The 20,375-nt window shown below is 42.9% G+C and overlaps 1 protein-coding gene across 2 annotated transcripts in view; it reads left to right on the forward strand.

Moving 5' to 3' along the window:
• The window catches only part of hmcn2 (hemicentin 2), a 95,831-nt gene that overhangs the window by 65,829 nt on the left and 9,627 nt on the right, over positions 1 to 20,375 (forward strand). Inside the window, exons 53-70 of one of the 2 annotated variants that reach the window (XM_081349185.1) lie at positions 1,105 to 1,249; positions 1,341 to 1,468; positions 1,583 to 1,739; positions 1,952 to 2,073; positions 2,369 to 2,533; positions 2,646 to 2,753; positions 2,865 to 2,999; positions 3,542 to 3,676; positions 3,814 to 4,083; positions 4,573 to 4,763; positions 4,856 to 5,069; positions 5,151 to 5,285; positions 5,468 to 5,658; positions 8,634 to 8,715; positions 8,812 to 8,982; positions 9,767 to 9,919; positions 15,049 to 15,186; positions 15,322 to 15,443. In XM_081349185.1, the coding sequence (XP_081205311.1) occupies positions 1,105 to 1,249; positions 1,341 to 1,468; positions 1,583 to 1,739; positions 1,952 to 2,073; positions 2,369 to 2,533; positions 2,646 to 2,753; positions 2,865 to 2,999; positions 3,542 to 3,676; positions 3,814 to 4,083; positions 4,573 to 4,763; positions 4,856 to 5,069; positions 5,151 to 5,285; positions 5,468 to 5,658; positions 8,634 to 8,715; positions 8,812 to 8,982; positions 9,767 to 9,919; positions 15,049 to 15,186; positions 15,322 to 15,443 (2,762 nt within the window). Of the gene's footprint in view, positions 1 to 1,104; positions 1,250 to 1,340; positions 1,469 to 1,582; positions 1,740 to 1,951; positions 2,074 to 2,368; positions 2,534 to 2,645; positions 2,754 to 2,864; positions 3,000 to 3,541; positions 3,677 to 3,813; positions 4,084 to 4,572; positions 4,764 to 4,855; positions 5,070 to 5,150; positions 5,286 to 5,467; positions 5,659 to 8,633; positions 8,716 to 8,811; positions 8,983 to 9,766; positions 9,920 to 13,396; positions 13,676 to 15,048; positions 15,187 to 15,321; positions 15,444 to 20,375 lie in introns of those variants that run through there. The other variant, XM_081349186.1, reaches the window with a different exon arrangement.

Below are 20,375 nucleotides of genomic sequence, written 5' to 3' on the forward strand. Positions count from 1 at the left end.
AAACTATTCTCATTGTTTTTTTATTTCAATAGATTGTATATGGTCATTTATTCCTGTGATGGTTAAGCTGAATTTTCAGCATCCATTCCTCCAGTCTTCAGTGTCAAATTGTCATTTAGAAATCATTCTAATATGCTGATTTGGTGCTCAAGGAACATTTCTTCTTGTTATCAATGCTGAAAACATTTGTGCTGCTTCATATTTTTGTGGAAAGTGTGATGCATTTTTTACGTATAGATAATTTTTTTTGATGAATAGAAAGTTCAAAAGAACAGTATTTATTTGAATTAGAAATATTTTGTAGCATTATAAATGTTTTCACTGTCACTTTTGATCAATTTAATGGATCCTTGCTGAATAAAAATATTAATTTATTAAAAACAAAATCTTACTGACTTCAAACTTCTGAATGGTAGTGTAGTGTCCAGAGGCTGTCAAGCTCCAAAAGGTTTTGTGAAAAATAGTCAATCAGACTATAGTGGACATGGACATAAGCATACTCCTTATGCTTTCATTTCATTTCATTGTTAAAGGTGCTGTATGTAACTTTTTGATTGTACTAAAGCACAAAAATACCATAAATTATATGTTTGCAGATATTTAGGAAACATCCTAAGTTCACATACTCGTTTCTCTGAAAAACAATGCTACTGCCAGTTATTCTACTTTGAAATATGCATTCCGTGTCGGAATGTCTGTTTTTTTTTTTGTTTTGTTTTTTGGTCTGTGTGATCCCACCCGCTGCCAATTTACCGAATAGTAAACCCTGGGTTGTCTGCTGTGTATTGTAGCCCCGGAATCCAGCAAAGAAACTAGGTCAAAGATCGCAGATTCTACCTGACCTAAAAAGCCTCTAAAAAGCTCTAAAAATGTCCAGAGGCATATTAAAACGCTGATTAATCAACTAATAAACTTACTTGTCACCTTCCATTGTTCATTGTGCCCACATGAGCGTCGAGTCTGAGGAGGAGGGAGAAACAACCCTCTCCAATATTTTGAATTTGGACAGCAGTACCCATTTCAAACACTAGCTGCACATACTGCACCTTTAATTCTTAATGAGTCAGTCAGGAAATAAATATATTATTGATCATGTTCACTTAGTGCCGCCGGTCATCAGAGAGGGCAGCTCACTGATCATAGCACATGTCAATCAGGATACAGTGCTGCCGTGTGAGGTGGAGGGAGGGCCTTCCTCATCTGTCTTATGGAGAAAAGATGGAGGTCCAGTCCCACTTCACAATGGCAGGCAAGTTTGTGAACAGCAGCATTTAATTCTGGCCTTAATTTATTGGTTCGCAAAGTGCCACCAACTCAATTCAATTTCTGCATGCACACAGATTCACCTTGCTGTCAGAAGGCTCTTTGCGTATTGCGACAGTGCAGCTGTCCGACGCTGGGCGTTACTATTGCAGTGTATCTAATCAGGCAGGATCAGACCATCGGGGCATGGACCTTAAAGTCTACGGTACTGCAGAACACTTTTACTTTCTTTGGATTGCACTAAAGAGACATAATGACGTTTTCACCAACCTCCTACATTACTAACTCTGCCTTTTTTGTCCTTATTTATTCCTGTCAGTTGGGCCCTCGATCAGCCCTGGCCCCTTTAATGTGACAGTGGTCACAGGTCAGAGGGCAGTGTTGAGTTGTGAGAGCACAGGCATACCTGCTCCTCAGGTGAGCTGGAAAAGGAACGGCTCACCCCTCAATATGGATCTTCAGTCTGGAGCTTACAGGTTTGAAGTGCTACTGTTTACGTTTTTTTTATTTAGTTTATTTTTACTATTTTATGTTTTATTTAAAAATAGTTTATATGATATTCCACTTGTTTTATTTTCATTATTTTTAGTTAGCATTTATTTATTGACTAATACAAATTTAATTTAATCACTGTCAGTTTATTTATAATATATATAATATATCTTTACAACATGATTTTATTTTGAAGGTTAATGTCTTCTGGCTCTCTGATCATTACCTCGCCGTCTGTTGAGGATGAGGGCTACTTTGAGTGTACAGTGACCAATGAGGTTGGAGAAGAGCGAAGGGTCATAGAGGTCATTCTGCAAGGTACTATGTAACAGGTTCATGGATGATAAGACATAAAATACATTTTCATACTCATATACTATGGCTCCAAAAACTATTTGGATACTATTTTTACATTATATAACAAACAAAAAATCTAACCAAGTGGCATTTATTGTAATAAAAGAATGCACTTTTTAAGTAAAACTGTTTACAAAGAGAGACTTGTTAAAAAAAAAAAGTTATTTTTGAGCACTTTGTTCACTATTGTGAACTTTACAGTATGTCTGTGCAAATTCATTAACTAAATTTTTATTTGTTTTTGTTTTTTTTCTAGTTCCTCCTGTAATTAAAGATGATGTCAGCAGTGTCACTGCTGTTAAAATGTCCCCTGTTGTGTTGCCATGTCATGCCAAGGGACGTCCAGAGCCTATCATCAGCTGGAACAAGAACTGGATGCAGCTGGGAGCTCGGGGTGGCAGCTACCGTGTGCTGCCCACAGGTGAATCTGAGTCAAACTTTCACCATAATCTACACGTTCCATCTATTACTGATATTCCTAAAACTATACAGTGTAGTAGTAGTTTGTAATTGTAGTTGTTTCATCCTGATAGGTGCACTGGAGATCTTGGCTGCAACACCCAGTCATGCTGGAAAATATACCTGTTCTGCCCGCAATTCAGTTGGAGTGGCTTACAAACATGTTACTCTTACTGTGCAAGGTTAGATCCCGAACTATTAGTGAAATCATGAAATCATCCGATGAATGAAAAGTACACTTAGTAAATGCGATTACCAGAATATATATGGTTTGATTAGGTTTGTGTTCTTAGAGCCCCCAGAGATCAGGCCCATGGCAGAGGAAGTCCAGGTGGTATTACATCACTCGGTAGTTCTGCCCTGTGAAGTACAAGGATTCCCAAGACCCACCATTACATGGCAACGAGAAGGCATTCCTGTGGCAACCGGTTAGTTACTAGGTTGTAGCCTAGTAATTAAATCTGGATTCGTGACAGGTTTGACATCAAACAATGGTGACTTGAGACTATGACTTGTCTGTTGCCTGGCTGCCAAAATGAAATCTGATCATCCTCCATAACGCAGTTACTATTTACTTCTCACACTGTGAGATGCATTTTCATACATTCCAAAAAGCTGTTATAAGCTTCACAATAGAAAATTAAACCATATCTTTTAAACCAAGTTATGCACATTGTGGTTGTGTATGTACAGAGAAGCCAATATAACAGTATCATATAATAAGAGCTAATATATTTTTTTATACATTCAGCCTTGACTATCTTTAAAAGGGAACACAAAAGGAAGTTATCAATGGCATTATAAAACAGAAGGTCTAAGACCATTCTGTCATTCCATTTTACATCTCATATTAATACTGTGAGGAAGAAATAAAGTGTGATGCATAGTAATAGAAGATAAGAATAATAGTAAAAGATCATCTGCTAAACAAATGATCTAGCATGATATTTTAGTGTTGATTTTTTTTAAGGTCATAGACTGACGGTGCTCTCCAATGGAGCTTTGAAGTTCTCACGGGTCACTCTTGGAGATGCTGGGACGTATCAGTGTTTAGCACAGAATGAAGCAGGAACAGCTATGGGAAGGACCCACCTCATTTTACAAGGTAAACGTCACATTTATTGGAGGAAGTCTGCCTTTATACCTCAAACTAAAGATTCAGTTACATGTTCATGTGTTTTAGTTAATGCAAGGATCACAAGGTGGCTTTGTGTAATGACTATCTCACTGTTTCGATGACAGTTCCTCCTGTGTTGTCTGTGCCTCGTCTGGAGTACACGGCAGTTCTTGGCCAGCCGGTCAGTCTGGATTGTACTGCGGACGGTCAGCCGAAGCCAGATGTGACGTGGCACAGGGAGCGTAGGCCAGTGGTGGAAGGTACACACTTGAGATTGTTCTCCAACGGGACCTTGCACATTACTGCCACTCAACGCAGTGATGCAGGAATCTACACCTGCTCGGCTCGAAACAACGTTGGTAGAGCCAGCCATGACGTCAGACTCATTCTGCAAAGTGAGTTCCGCACAATACAAAGAGAATCTTTGTTTGTGATATTTTTCTATCACATGAAGTCGATGACAGGATTTCCCCCTTTTATTTGTTTATTTGCCTCACGCTTTCTCACTTGTGGTATTGATACACTTACAACAAGATACATTTACTTTATACAAAACTGCATAAGAAATATACCTTGAACTAAGTTGAACTAACTTTTTTGAACTAATCTTTTTGGTTTAAGCATTAATAATTAACGCTAATTGCAGTGTTGTGAAATTTATGCTTAAAACAACCAAAACACATTTTGTAAATGTGGAAAATCAACAAGTATTAACATTATACGACAATAAAAAATATATATAAATAGACAAAAGTATTCATTAAGAAAATGTTTTTTGGCACTGTAATCTATATTTGTATATCTAAATATATTACGCTTTTAAACCTGTTAATGATATTTTGTACATTTTGGTCATAAATATCTTTATGTGCTTCTTCACTTAGCCCCACCGCATATTTCTGTTGGTCAGTCAGAGATGTCCGTCATCCAGGGATTTCAAGCACTGCTGCCATGTGCAGCACAGGGTCTTCCAGAGCCCAGGGTGAGCTGGGAGAAACAGGGAATCCTTGTGCAAAACCTGCCTGGCAAGTTCACTTTGCTGAGGTCAGGAGAACTGATTATTGAAAGGGCAGAGGTCAGTATATGTTTTTAATTAGGTATAAATGACCAGCATGCCCATTTAAAATAACCCTTGTATGAAGTCATAATGTTACAATCTGTTTGCAGCCTGGTGATACAGGTCTGTTCACCTGTGTGGCCACCAACACTGCTGGAACAGCTCGACGGGACATTCGCCTATCTGTTAACATGAGACCTGCTTTTAAAGAGTTACCTGGTGATGTGACGTTGAATAAAGGTCAAAGTCTCACCCTATCCTGCCATGCTCAGGGAACTCCAACCCCCGCCATATCCTGGACTGCCAACAACAGGCCCTATACAGGTATGAGAGTCTGAATTTATCTTCTTTCCTTTGAAGTTTACTTTTCTAACATCACAAGAATGCTCTCATATTCGCCTACAGGTGCAAGTGTTGATGAATCTGGCAGAAGTTCAGTGACTATTGACAATGTCACTGTAAGTGATGGTGGCACATACGTCTGCACTGCAGAGAACACCGTTGGATCAATAAGGGCTCTTTCATTTGTGCGTGTCAGAGGTATGCATACTTTTAAAAATCCTATCCAAAATCCATAATGTGTGGAAAAGCAGTTCAAGTTTGAGTAATGATTGATTGCATCTAGATGATGCCTTCTGGCTGTTTAATGTAATATATTAACCTTTTCTAAATTAAACATTAGCCACTGTTTGAAAGTTTAAGCATATACCCTGTTCCTACAGAACCTCCCACGCTGAGAGGGGAAGCCCAAACTTCTCAGACTGTAGTTCAGGGCAAAGCAGCCATGCTGGACTGTGCTGTCAGCGGGGACCCTGTTCCTTCCCTGCGCTGGCACAAAGATGACCAGCCCTTACTTGGCTCTCTGCGGTTTTATCCCCTCCGTAATGGCTCTCTGGCTCTTTACAGTGCTACGGTAACCACCCATTATCTTTGTGAACAATGGCTACATTATTTAGTACTTCTGGTACATTTACATTGTATTTCATTACACTAAGGCTGCGTGTCCAGCAAAGATTTTTTAGCCAGCTGAAAACAGGCGCGCATGTCGTCTGTTGCCGTTGTACAAGCAGGATGTGGCAGTTGGTCGGCGTGGTATTTGTTGCACCTCTCCTCCCGTGATTGGGTGGCTGGGTAAAAAGTAACAGTGACAAGCAATGCGTTTTACCCAAAGTCAAACATTTTTCAACTTTATCACACTGCTGTAACAATTGGAAAAATACGCTAGCCTTAGGGAAAAAACGCTTTGGTGTACACACAGCCAAAGATTGCCTTTATCCAAAGCATCTTACAAAAGTGGAGCAAAAGCAATCCATTAACCATGTTGGTATAATGTTAAAATACTTGAATAATATTTTAATGGCTTTTCAAGGTTTTAAATGCTTCTTGACCACCTCGCCATAGTGGAGCGGCTAAGTGATATAATCGTTCAGTTTATGATACAAGCGTGAAAATTGGCATGAGCAGTCTTCATGGGTCACTTGACAAGAAAATTGTCCGAGCCACTTGATATTTCAAGATGGCTGCCATTTTTCAAGATGGCCGACAACCTTAGTGGAGCAGTTAAGTGATATAGTGGTTTATTTGGTGATACAAGCATGAAAATTGGCATGAGCAGTCTCTGTGGGTCACTTGACAATAAGCCACCCACAGCTACTTGAAATTTCAAGATGGCGGCCATTTTTCAAGATGGCCACCACCTTAGTGGAGCAATTAGGCTTAAGAAATCATTTAGTTGGTGATTCAAGCATGAACATTGCCATGAGCTGTCTCAAAGGGTCATTTGACAAGAAACCGCCCACAGCAACATAAAATTTCAACATGGCAGCAATTTTTCAGGATTACTGCCGCCTCCACACTACTGTGGATCTTTAAATGATACATTTTCTCATAGAAATGTATTGGGTTCCTCAAAAGACTCTGTCAAGAGAGGTAGTTTGACTGTGTTTTGTCTGACTCCTCACCCATGACCTGTCCAGTTTGGTAAAGCCTGTCAGGAGTTGCCTCCCACCAGCATAGCTCTCAGGGTTCATTTACCACGACAAGGTAACAGTCACAAGGGAGTTTTTTTTTTTTTTTTTACTAACAGTTATTAAACATGTCAAATTAATACTGAGAGGTGGGGAAACCAAAATAAGATTAATAAATTAGCACAGTTGTGGTTCTGAACGGACAGTGCATTGCAATAAAACATGATGCGCCGATGTGGCGAGGGGAAGCCGAGCCATAGGCCTATACTTAGTCCGATCGTTCATCCAATGCCATTTATATCCCGTGCGTACACCATCCGGTTAACTAAAACCCCATTAACCTTGGCTCGGCTCTCCCGTGCTGGCACAACTTTTCAATTAAGGTGCGGCTATCTAACTGTTTTGGGGTAGATTAGACAGCATTAATAATAATAATAATAATAATAATAATAATTCGTTACATTTATATAGCGCTTTATCTGAGACCTCAAAGCGCTTTACATCGAAGGGGGGAATCTCCTCAACCACCACCGATGTGCAGCATCCACCTGGATGATGCGACGGCAGCCATATTGCGCCAGAACGCCCACCACACACCAGCTTACTGGTGGAGAGGAGACAGTGATGAAGCCAATCAGTATATGGGGATGGTTAGGAGGCCATGATGGATAGAGGCCAAGGGGCAAATTTGGCCAGGATGCCGGGGTTACACCCCTACTCTTTTTCGAAGGGCATCCTGGGATTTTTAATGACCACAGAGAGTCAGGACCTCGGTTTAACGTCTCATCCGAAGGACGGTGCTCTTTTGGCAGTATAGTGTCCCCGTCACTATACTGGGGCATTAGGACCCACACAGACCACAGGGTGAGCACCCCCTGCTGGCCTCACTAACACCTCTTCCAGCAGCAACCTGTTTTTTCCCAGGAGGTCTCCCATCCAGGTACTGACCAGGCTCAGCCCTGCTTAGCTTCAGTGGGCAACCAGTCTTGGGCTACAGGGTGATATGGCTGCTGGCAATAAGCATTTGGGATACTAACTTTACAATTAGCTGACATTGAACCCCAATCTGAGTTTAACAGCAGTGATATCACCAGTGTACCCTGGTAGTGCAGATATTCACTCTTGTCTAATCTATCTATATTCAACAAATCAACACAACTGTATTTTGATGCGTTAAAGGTCCCGTTCTTCGTGATCCCATGTTTCAAACTTTAGTTAGTGTGTAATGTTGTTGTTAGAGTATAAATAATATCTGTAATATTATAAAGCTCAAAGTTCAATGCCAGAAGTCATTGAACAGAAGTCGCCTACATTGAACGGCCAGTTTGGACTACATGCCTCTACTTCCTTCTTTAATGACGTCACTAAAACAGTTTTTTGACTAACCTCCGCCCACAGGAATACAGGCGTATTGATGGCGAAATGTCAACAGGCGTGGTTGATGTTTATCTATAATCGGATACCGCAAAATTTTAATTAGAAGTTGTTAGTTTGCTCTGTCCATTTCACCATGGACTGTTTTTCTAACCTGGGATAATATTAAGCAGGCTTCTCTCAGCGTTTCATATTGACGAAGGGGACAGCCATCTTGAAATTTCAAGTAGCTGTGGGTGGCTTATTGTCAAGTGACCCACAGAGACTGCTCATGCCAATTTTCATGCTTGTATCACCAAATAAACCACTATATCTCTTAACTGCCCCACTAAGGTGTCGGCCATCTTGAAAAATGGCCGCCATCTTGAAATTTCAAGTGGCTCGGACAATTTTCTTGTCAAGTGACCCATGGAGACTGCTCATGCCAATTTTCACGCTTGTATCATAAACTGAACGATTCTGCCAAACATAAGCACTTAGCCGCTCCACTACCACTGCAAATTTTGATAATAGAAATGTGTTAGAGAGATAAGATTGTGTTTTCCAGATTGGAGATTCAGGAGAGTACAGATGTGTTGCTGAAAGTGAGGCAGGTACTGCGGAAAGAACAATATCTCTGAAAGTACAAGGTAAATGATTTTATTACAGCCTATGTCATGTTTATCCATATTATTATGTTCATAAATATATATATATATTTTAATTTGGATTCTGTACTGTTTTAGTCCCAGGAGGCTACTCAAACTGGGAGAAGTGGGGCCCATGCAGTGTCACTTGTGGACAAGGCATCCAGGAACGAATCAGATTCTGTAACAACCCACCACCAACCAATGGCGGCCTTTTATGTGAGGGTACAAACGTGGATTCCAGGAAATGTCAGGTGTCACTATGTCCAGGTAGGCTACATTTCTGTTTATGGAAATAACAATAATAAACCATGTACTTCTAAATTCTAATAGACTGCTGCAGGGACCATGTATTTTTGTAGACCAAAACCCAGAAACAATTTTACCCAGAATAAGGCATTAATATGTGCTTTATAAGTTCTAATAAACAGCTAATATCCTAGTAATATACATGCTAATGAGCAACTAGTTAATAGTGAGAATTGGACCCTAAACTAAAGTGTTACCCTTATTTTCTAGAATAATCCAAAAGCCTGTGGAAAAATCCCATTGGGTTTTTGTTGAGGGAACCTGATGTTCCTAGATACAATTTACACCTTGCATTAACATGTGTTTTGTCATCAGATCACAAGTGGTCAGCCGAGACACATTACCATTTCCAGCTGATATTAGAATGTTTCAAATGTGTCTCCTGTGACCACTTTTGATCAGATTCCGTACAGCTAATTAAGGGATTAAAGGATAACAGCAATAAATCTGTGTGTTTTGGTACAATGCAGCACATTTTGTGAATCACTTGTTTTGATGCACTTTCATCAGAACGATCATGTGTTAGGTGAGTGGGTGGCGAGTAGGTGTTTTTTTCAGTGATCCAACCACAAAACGCTACCAAAATGTAGTTTATAATACCATTGATGTCAGAATCAAACAATATTCAAAAGCACTCACTGTAGCATATGCCGTTACTCATTGCAACTTAAGCAGATTAAAAAGCTTGCCATTTTATTTAGACTACAAGAATCCTGACACACTGTCTTTCTTCTCTGTCGAGTAGGGGAGTCTCCGCGGCGTACACGGGGCAGTTTGATAGGCATGGTTAATGAGAAGGAATTTGGAGTGGCATTTCTAGAGGCCAATATTACAGAGAATGCCGTGGAGGGCACCAGTACCTTGGAGGCCCACGTGGAAAACATTCCTCCAAGTGTTGGTGAGTGAACTTTGCTATGTATTTGTTTTCACAGTGTAGCCTGGCCATGTGCCTGAGTGTACTAAAGCAATGAGTCACGCTTAATCAATGCAATGTTCACTCAAAGCTTACAAGAACAGCAGAAACTGTCATTCAGACAACAGTAAAAGCAACCCGATGAAGAAAACATAACAATTTTATATAAATTCGTCCAATTTGATTTGAATGAAAACTAAAAAAGAATTAAGAAAAACAAGCATGATAGTCCCCCCTAAACTTAACCATCAATGGGACATACTGTAAGCAGATTGTACAAAAATGTTCAAATGCTAATCAAGCATAGCGTCAGTTCTGGCAGGTCACGTTAGTCAAGCTTGCATCAGCTTACTCTCAGCTGATCCACATCTACCTTGTCGTAGATTTTTCCCTAAATCTAAATACGTCTTATAATATTTATACTCTAGCGCGTCTACAATCAGCGTCGGCCGAGTCTAACCCTATACCCTAGCGCGTCTACACATCGACATCGGCTGGGTGCTAATCCCTGTTCCCCTAACTAGCTTATTTCCTGTGCAGGAATAATCGACAAACAGACTTCAACAAATGTCCTCTAAATGCTTTAATCACGGCCAGAGGATCTCTCGAGCAGTTCTCAGAGAATCTCCCCCAAGAAGAAGCAAGGCCGGAGGATCTCAGACAAATTCCATTGAGAATCCCACCAGCTAACACTAATAATAGAATAGGGAGTTATGGCAAAATGATTGAAGATGATGAATTTGATTGGTTCTTCATATGCAAACCCTTCTGTTACTAGGTAAAGCCAACTTTGTTTTAATGATTACTTCATTGTGTTAGGGGTTAACAGTTTAGGACCCAAGGTCCAGATGTTTGAAAGAAGACCAGGAGTCAAAATTATAAAAAATTGAAGAAAAGTTTTTCTGATGATAGTTTGCAGTTTCATCAGCAGGAGTCAGCTTCAAGATTCACACAGGAGTTTGTAGGCCACCCCGCTTACAGTTACAAAGATCACAGCAGTTATACCATTTCCAAGGTCTAAGCTACGTCATTGCTTACAGGTTGAATGATTCTCATTGGCTAAGAAACAGATAAACATAGTAATTTTCCACACATATACAGATAAACTGAAGCATATCTCCATAGATTATGCAGCTGACACTCAGACCCTGAAGTCAGGTACGTCATGACCTCCCAGGTCGCAGATTTGGGTTGCTGGGTGCCAGCATGTCCCGAACAACAACTCAGTCAATCTCCAATAATGCCAGTGGTTCCTTAACCTGTAACCAAGAAGACGTGGGTGGGAGAAGAAGGGTGTATTCACACCAGGAAAGTCCGATAGTTCACTTGCTTTGGTCCGGACCAAATAGAATGTTGATTTTTTTTGTTTGGTACGGTTCGCTTTCACCAGGGTTCGAATTACAAAGTGGCTTTCGGGGGAGCCCTATTTTCCGATCCTCCCTGACTGACTTTAACGCTTTTGGTGCATGTTCGGGCATTTAAAATAATAGGTTTACAGTAAACAGTACAGAACGTACTTGGTTACTTACGTAACCTTGGTTACCTTAGACTAGAGATAAGGGAACGAGTACTGCGTTGCCTTGCCATGCTATTTCTCTCACGTCAGGTGTTTTCGCTTCAGTCGATTAGATCTGTCATATGGCGAGTTTTCTCTATATTTATACTCTTCTATTTGGTGCGCAGAGTCTGGCAGGGTGCCAAGCGCTCCTATTGGATCGCGCGCTTCTGCTTTCTCGCCATTGGTTTGTGCAGTTGCCTCAGCACAGCCTATCAGCGCGCTCGCGCGAGCTCTGATGCTCTCGCTTGTGCTGCTGCAATGCGTTTTAAAATAAAGGCTTCAATATTCTCGAGAAAAGGAGTTTTCCCTTGTACAGAATGTACAAGAAATGTACAGAAAATCAAAATCTATATGCGACACAAAAAATGGACTGTGTTTTAGAGCTCCCCCTAAATGTCTCAAAGTAGGCTTTCAGGGGAGCCCAGGTCCTTTTCAGGGGAGCCGAGCTCCCCTTAGCTCCCCCGTAATTCGAACCCTGGCTTTCACACTGCTCTTTTGGCAAGTGAACCAAAATGTGTAAACAAAACCACACGTGTGCTAAGGTCGTCCATTCATTGGACAGGAATTCTCAAGCAGGGAAAAGCAGGAAGTGCACAAACAGGCTCAGCATGGAGATATTTCGTAATGTAATATTTGTTATTTGGTGTTATTCTCTACAAACGCAATATGAAGAAACTATATGGTATAGATAAAAGCCCGGCCGCACTGACAATTGATTGCTTGGGTCGTTACATGCGCTTCGTGAGGCACACTAGCGCACACACACACACACACACACACAAGGTATCTCGCTCCCTCTCTCTGCCGTGCGCGCGCTCTAGCTCGCTCGCTTTAGACACCATTATGCCAAAATGTCCGTTTTGTTAAGTATCCTCATAAGAGCGGTCAAATAAAAAGGCGCAGTTTTCTGCAATTGGGTCGGTTCATGTTCACACCGTAAACGAACCGTACCAGAGTTCGTTTGGAACCGTACCGAGACCACCTCTTCAGCTGGGTCTCGGTTCGATTGTTTGGTCCGCACCCGAGTTCGATTGCTGTATTCACACCTGCCCAAAAGGTCCGCACCAAGGGGGGAAACGAACTAGAGTTCGATTCAATCGAACCAAACGAGGCAGGTGTGAATACACCCTAACACACACACACCAACACACAGCTTTGCCCAAGGTTGGATTTGGCTTAGCTCTAACTATAAACAGGAGTCTCGTCTCAAAACATCAAGGTAATGCGTTCTTTCTCAAGAAGAGCTACATTTTAGTCTAACTGGAAAGTAAGGCTTTAACTGAGAAATGGTCCCTTAAACTATTGGCTTCAATGACCCCTATGTGTTTAAACATGTTGAAGACCTTTCTCAAACACAAAACATTTCCCTATTTAATTTCTTGAAGCCAGGTTAAATGAGAAAGCACTGTTACTGCATTCAGATATCAAAAACTGACATTAAAGAATACATGTAAAGAACATTTCAGTAATCACACTGGTAACTTCTATGACAAAGTAATATCTCCAGAGAAGTCATTCAACTCATTTGATATTTAGAAGGAAAAATATTGATTAATACCTTGATTATAATCACTCATTACATATACATTGAAGTAGCAGTGGATTCCAATCCACCCCCTTCAGTTGTTAATCACAAGGTTCAAACTTAGTCATCTGTCTAGTTTCATTTCCCAAATTTGTTATTTTTACACTCACACAACCAAAGTCAAAGGGGTATGGCAACACAACATACAACATTCAAAAACACAGGACAGAACGTTTAGTACCGTCACATTCACCACCTTCACCTTCTGTCTTCACTTCACAACACTTCCCAGCATCCCTCGTGTCTTCACACCTGCACTCACTCTCCCCTGAGTAATCATCATCACCTGTACCTCGTCATCTCACCCCTTTATATTCAGCACTCACCCTACAGTCATCGTCTGGTCTCGTCTATACACGACTATTCAAGACTCACAGACCCCCTTAGCTCTTACCTGGATCCTTTTCCTGAGACGCATCACCATCCTTCTGCCAGCCTGCCATCTTCTTCGATCTTCCATCTTCGTCACCTACAAGAAAGAAAGAAAGAAAGAAAGAGAGACTTTACCATCCAGCTCAGCATTCTCTGATTATCTGTGTTGCTGTTACTCACCATTTATCTGCATCTCCGTTCATTCTGCAATTAAAGAGTTAAACTTACCATTTTGTCTGCTTCATCTGTAAACCCTGACAAGTACATTGTGTTTCAAAGTGTTATCGTGTTAGGCCTAAAAAGAGAAATAAGGTTAGATGTTAGAAACATGGTTAGTTTAATATACAGTTTACTATTTTATCTATTAAAAATCCACCACAACCTATAGTAATACGACGCCTATCACTGTATACATATATAAGCTCCTTCAGTATTATTAGCAGCTATCGCGTTTCTCAGGAGCAATTTACCCTCCCCATTCCCAGCTCCTCCTCTCATCCACAGTCAGGATTTGGCCTTCTGAGTGCCCTTTGAATCAGAATAAATTCTCGAATTATGTTGTACTTTTAAAACCTTGAATTAATGATATCTGCAATACATTCATGTTGGTTTTGCTCTGTTTACCCTAAGAGTGGTTATTGCTGCTTTCCCTGCTCTTATCCATGCTAGGCTGCATGGATGCGCAGGGAGTTCTTGCCCAGAATAGAACCATACCGCCAATCCTAACTGTATGCTAATTGTCAATCCTATTTGACAATAGTAGTCATGACAGAATTGTAGAAATTAATCCCAATTCACCATAATGTAAAATAGTTATAAATTATCATGAAGGTGTGTTGGTAAAAATTAATTTCGGTTTTGTGGAAGTGTTGTCACAACAGATACATGAATAGCTCGTAATCGTCTTGTTAATTGTTCCGTTTCTAGAACAAAAACTGGTAACACTTTTATTTTACAGTGGCCTTGTTACATGTACTTACTATAGTAATAGCAGTAAATTATGCATAAGTACAAGCTAAAATCAAACCAAACTCTAATCTAGTGATTCTCAACGGGGGTGTTCAGAGAACAACGGGGGGCGTTGGAAGCAAGATTTTTGAAAGGGTTCAGGTGTTTATGGTGTGAACGCCCCGAGTTTACACCAAAGATCCAGGCAAGACTAGATTAAACGTAATTACTAATAAAATAATTGCCTACAACATTCTAAAATCTGCTAGTTTAATGCGACATGTAAGCTATGTACAGTATCGTTTCTTTTGCAACGACTAGAATGGCACTGACTAGAATCCAGCGCTGACAAGAATCAGCATTCACATGCTCAAAAATGTGTTTCGCACTGACAACAATCCTAGAATCACGCAGTGGAGGAATGGGAAGTTGACTAGCCATTAAAAAAGTATTGACTTAAGAACTTAAGAACATGAAATGTTTTTGTAAGCAGAACCTGGTCTACGATAACATGAAAAGGAAATCCAAGAAGTACCAGCATTTCTGTTTTCAGAAACTTTGAATTGCCATTGTTGTTTCTCTGCCATAAACATGTTACATTAATGCAATAATATTTTTGAATCTATTATTTAAACTCTTCCTGCATTACAGGTCCTTTGTTGCGAGTACTGGTGTCTGTATTTGCCCCGATTTACTGGACGACTGTGTATCAGTCACCGGAGACCCAGAACGGCTTCGCCCTCACTGAAGGGCAGTTCAGACAGGAATCTCAACTGGAGTTTGACACAGGTTACAGCTTTCCATACATGCTACTATGAAGATCTTAATTAACATATCTGTGGTTGTAAATGGGACAGAATTACTGCTAAGTGACTGCATTTCGGATTCTACCCACTGAATGTGTCTTCTGACTTGGAATGACAGGAGAGGTCTTAAAGCTGACTCATGTGGCCAGAGGTCTGGATGCAGAGGGGACTCTTTTAGTGGACATTGTTATCAATGGCTTTGTTCCTCCTATGCTTTTGACTTCTAATCTCAATCTACAGGTTGGTTTTTCACACTCACGGACGTAAGATTTTCAGACTTTATTTAGGTACAAAACGCCTCGGTTACGACTGTAAACTCGGTTCCCTGAAGAGGGAACGAGCGTTGCGTCGAGTTTGACGCTATGGGAACGCTTTGCGTGATGACATCTTGAAGCACATGTAAAATCAGTCCAGTGACGTCACGTACCAGGAAGCTATAAAAGCCGGCCCGAAACAGAAAACGAAAGCTTTGTACAGTCTGAAGTCGTGCTGACAGGCATGAAGGAGATATGGCAAGGTGACGCAACGCTCGTTCCCTCTTCAGGGAACCGAGGTTACAGTCGTAACCGAGGCGTTCCCTTTCAAGGGAACTCGCGTTGCGTCGAGTTTGACGCTATGGGAACGTCTATACCAACGCCTCCATAGCTACAAATGTCTGCCCTGTGTGAAATCTGGTGAGCAGCACTAGGAAGACAAAACATGAGACCCTGGAGCAGAGTCTAGATCCAGAGAGTAGAACCTGACGAAAGTGTGCGGTGAGGACCAGCCTGCCGCATCACAGACGTCCTGTAACGATACTCCTGAAATTAGGGCCTTAGAGGCCGCCATACTCCTCGTAGAGTGCGACCGGACATCCAAATGAGAAGGCTGCCCAGCCGCCTCATAAGCAAGTGAAATAGCCTCGACCACCCACTTGCTCATCCTTTGCTTAGACACCGGACCTCCCTTGTTAGGGGACCCAAAGCATACAAATAACTGATCACTTTTACGGCACCGGGCAGCTCTGTGGACATAAGCGTCTAACGCCCGAACTGGGCAAAGCAAATTATTAGCCTCCTGGTCCGCATTCTGAAAGGGAGGAGGAAAAAAGGCCTGCAGAACAATAGGTCTGGCCACATTAGTGGGGACCTTGGGGATATAACCCGGTCTTGGATGAAGAAAGGCTTTAACCATACCCGGAGCAAACTCTAAGCATGACGGAGCAACCGACAATGCTTGCAGATCCCCTATTCTCTTGAGAGAAGAAATAGCAAGAAGGAAAAGAGCTTTCAGAGTTAAAAACTTCTCAGGAACCTCCTCAATGGGCTCAAAGGGGGCCAAGGAAAGGCCTTGCAGAGCAATGGACAAATCCCAAGGTGGCACCCTAGAGCGAACTGCAGGCCTCAGCCTCCAAGTGCCACGAAGGAAACGAGATACCAAAGGGTCTTTCCCCACAGACATTCCACCCAAAGGAATGTGGTAAGCACCTATGGCCGCCACATAAACCTTTAAAGTGGACGGGGTCAGACCTGCCGTGAACTGGTCCTGCAGGAACTCCAGCACTGTACCAATTGGGCAGTTAACTGGGTCCAACCGACGGTCACTACACCAAGAAGTGAAGACTCTCCACTTCAGGGCATAAAGTTTCCTCGTGGAGGGAGCTCTGGACTGTAGAATGGTCTCAACAACCTCAGTTGAGAGACCTGACTCTATGAGCTGGGCCCCCTCAGAGGCCAAGCCCACAGGTTCCACAGTTCTGGGCGGGGGTGAAATATTGAACCCCCCGCTTGGGACAGAAGGTCCCTCCTGACATGAAGCTCCAGAGGATGCCCGTCGAGGAGGGACACAAGATCGGGAAACCATACTCTGCCTGGCCAGCGCGGGGCTATAAGAAGCAGGCAAACCCGGTCTCTGCGAACTCTCTCCAGAACTCCCGGGAGCAGAGCAACTGGGGGAAAGGCATACAGACGTAGCCTCGGCCACGCCTGTACCATAGCATCCAGTCCGAGAGGAGCTGGATGCGTGAGGGAGAACCAAAGTGGACAGTGAGACGTCTCCCGAGACACAAACAGATCCACTTGTGCTTGGCCAAACTCCCTCCATATCAGCTCCACCACCTCGGGGTGGAGCCTCCATTTCCCGGGCCTCGGCCCCTGTCTCGACAGAGTGTCTGCTCCTATATTCTGGACCCCGGGAATGTAGGCTGCCCTGAGTGACAGCATCTTCCCCTGGGACCACAAGAGGATATGGCGTGCCAGATTGGATAATGGGCGCGAGCGCAAACCCCCTTGGGGGTTGATATAGGCGACTACCGACGTGTTGTCCGTATGCACTAACACATGGTGTCCCCTGAGATCTGTGATAAAGCTCCTCAGAGCCCGGAAGACAGCTAACATCTCTAGGCGATTGATATGCCAGGAACGATGATGGTCTTCCCACAGACCTTGAGACGAGCGACCCTCCAGGATCGCTCCCCAACCCGTGAGGGAAGCATCCGTCGTTAGCAGTTTGCGACGACAAGGAGCTCCCAACACTGGGCCCTGGGACAGGAACCAAGGTTTCTTCCACATAACCAAGGCACGTAAGCATCGCCGCGTGACCTTGATTGTGCGAAATGGGTTGCCCCTTGGGGAAAACCCCCTGGTCCTGAGCCACCACTGCAGGGGCCTCATGTGCAGCAGTCCAAAAGGTATCACATTGGAAGCTGCTGCCATGAGACCCAACAGTCTCTGGAACTGTTTGACAGTGAGTAGCTGGCCTAGCTTTACACTTTTCACAGCTGCAAGGATGGACTCTATACGTGGCGGTGACAGACACACCTGCATCGACACTGAATCCCAAACCATGCCTAAAAAAGTGGTCCTCTGGAGTGGAGAAAGCACACTCTTCTTGGCGTTCAGCCATAACCCCAACTCTTTCATATGTGCGAGAACAACATCTCGATGTTGAACCGCCATCTGATGCGACTGAGCTAAAATCAACCAATCGTCGATGTAGTTCATGATGCGAATACCCTGGGGGCGCAGGGGCGCCAGAGCTGCATCCACGCATTTGGTGAAAGTGCGGGGTGATAAAGCCAGGCCGAATGGAAGAACTCGATATTGGTATGCCTTGCCCCCGAAAGCAAACCTCAGGAACTTCCAATGACACGGATGGATGGAAATATGGAAATATGCGTCCTTGAGCTGCATGACTGACTCGTTCAGAACTCGAAGATCTAAAATGGGACGCAATCCCCCGTCCTTTTTTGGAATTATGAAGTACCGGCTGTAAAACCCGGTTTCCCTGTTGGAGGGAGGTACATATTCTATGGCCCCTTTCTCTAACAGAGTGTTTACTTCCTGTTCCATAACCAGAACCTGCTCGGGGCCCACCACTGTGGGCAAGACCCCATAAACCGAGGTGGGTGTTTCTTGAATTGTATCTGATACCCTTTTTCCACGGTCTGCAGGACCCAACGAGAAACATTTGACAGTAGCTTCCACGCTGTCAAAGATTCTACTAGAGGTACCAGCCTCTCGAGACTGGTTTCTGGATTTTGTTGTTGTTGTTGAGTAGTCAATTCGTCGCCCTGTAACGGCGCACCGGCAGGGAACGATCGAACAGACTGCTCTAACACCCTCCTCAGAGGGGGCGGGCATCCCGAGGCCACTATGTTTCCGGGTGGTCCTTGAGATGTGTGCTCGCCGGAGACCGCTGCGCCCTGTAACACCGGAGGCGGCAGGGTTGGCAGAACGGTCCCCTGAGGGCACCGAAGAGAGACGGGCACCGTAAAAAGAGGTGTTGACCGCTCTGCTTTGGGGGGGACTAGCCTCATTTGTCATGAGCCCTTGGATGTCAGGACTTCTTCCCAGCAGCCTTCTTGGCAGTAATAACGGCCCGCAGATCCGTTTTACCCCTCGAAGACTGCTGGGTTTGAGCGCGCCCTCCGTGTCCCTGAGGTTTTTGTGGGGGAGCACGGGAGGAAACACTCTGTTTCTGAGTGGCACGGTGCTCAGCGCTCTTTTTAGAGGAGTGAGGCTGCTCCCGCTCAGCAGCCTCAAAGAAAGAACGGCGGGGAAGAAGTTTTTGCAGTGCAGCTGCCTGTTTAGAAGCTTCTTGTGATTTAGCTACCGCACTGTTAACTGCATCACCAAATAAACCAACAGTGGAGACCGGAGTATCTAAGAGAACGTGTTTCTCTTTATCTTTTATATCGCTTAGATTGAGCCACAGATGCCTCTCAGTAGCCACCAGGGCTGCCATAGACCGCCCGATTGATTTAGCGGTCTCCTTGGTGGCCCTGAGAGACAGATCTGTGGCTCTGCGTAATTCGGCCACAGTGTCAGGACCAGGGTTTCCGTTGTCCGGTAATTACCGGACATTGACCGGAAAAAAAATGAAATGTCCGACAAAAATAAATCTCTCCGGTCAAATTGTCCGATTAAAATTGCCTAATAATCCCCAGATCTGATTGTAGGTGGGCCTCCAGAAAATGGGCCAGTTAAAATAAGGCCAAAAAATAAATAAAAACGGGTTGCCCTTCATCTCCGTTTCAGCGCTTTTCTGGGCACTGAGGACAGCGACTCAGTAGCCTACCCGAATTTAATGCAAAAAAAAAAAAAAACTTGAACAGGATTTTTTTTTTAATACAATTACAATTTCATTGAATATATTTTTAATAAAATTATAGGCCTATTATTTTTAGTTTATTAACAGCAACAACAGCTGTAAAGATGAAGTTGACGATCGCCATCTCCATGAACGCGCCTATAGAGAGAAATGCACATCATGGATTACATAATCAGAGAGTAGCCTATTTCTTTTCGTTTTAAATTGTTTAAAAGACGTTTCAAGCTTTCTTAAGATATATTTCATGTCTGTGAGGCCTACGCTGAGTTTCGTTCAATTACGATGAGATGCGCTCCAGTTCACGAGCAATGCAAGTGACCGCGCGGGCGCCTCCATGATTAGGCAAATCGTCTGCTATATTTGCTGCTTAGCTATATATTAAATACAGGCAATTGGTTGATAAAAAATTATTAAAATTAAGATACAATTTATACAAAACGAAATTCATTTCAAAAAAGTCTTTCTACAAAACCAAACTTAATTAAGTGGTCAAAATCATGTCTGACCCGCTCCATGTCTCTCGATATTGCGCATTATATCTTACTCGTGCTGTTCACTTTTCATAATCAACATAAATAAAAA

Source organism: Scardinius erythrophthalmus (assembly GCF_964197995.2).
Source record: "Scardinius erythrophthalmus genome assembly, chromosome: 20".
Taxonomy (NCBI): Eukaryota; Metazoa; Chordata; class Actinopteri; order Cypriniformes; family Leuciscidae; genus Scardinius; species Scardinius erythrophthalmus.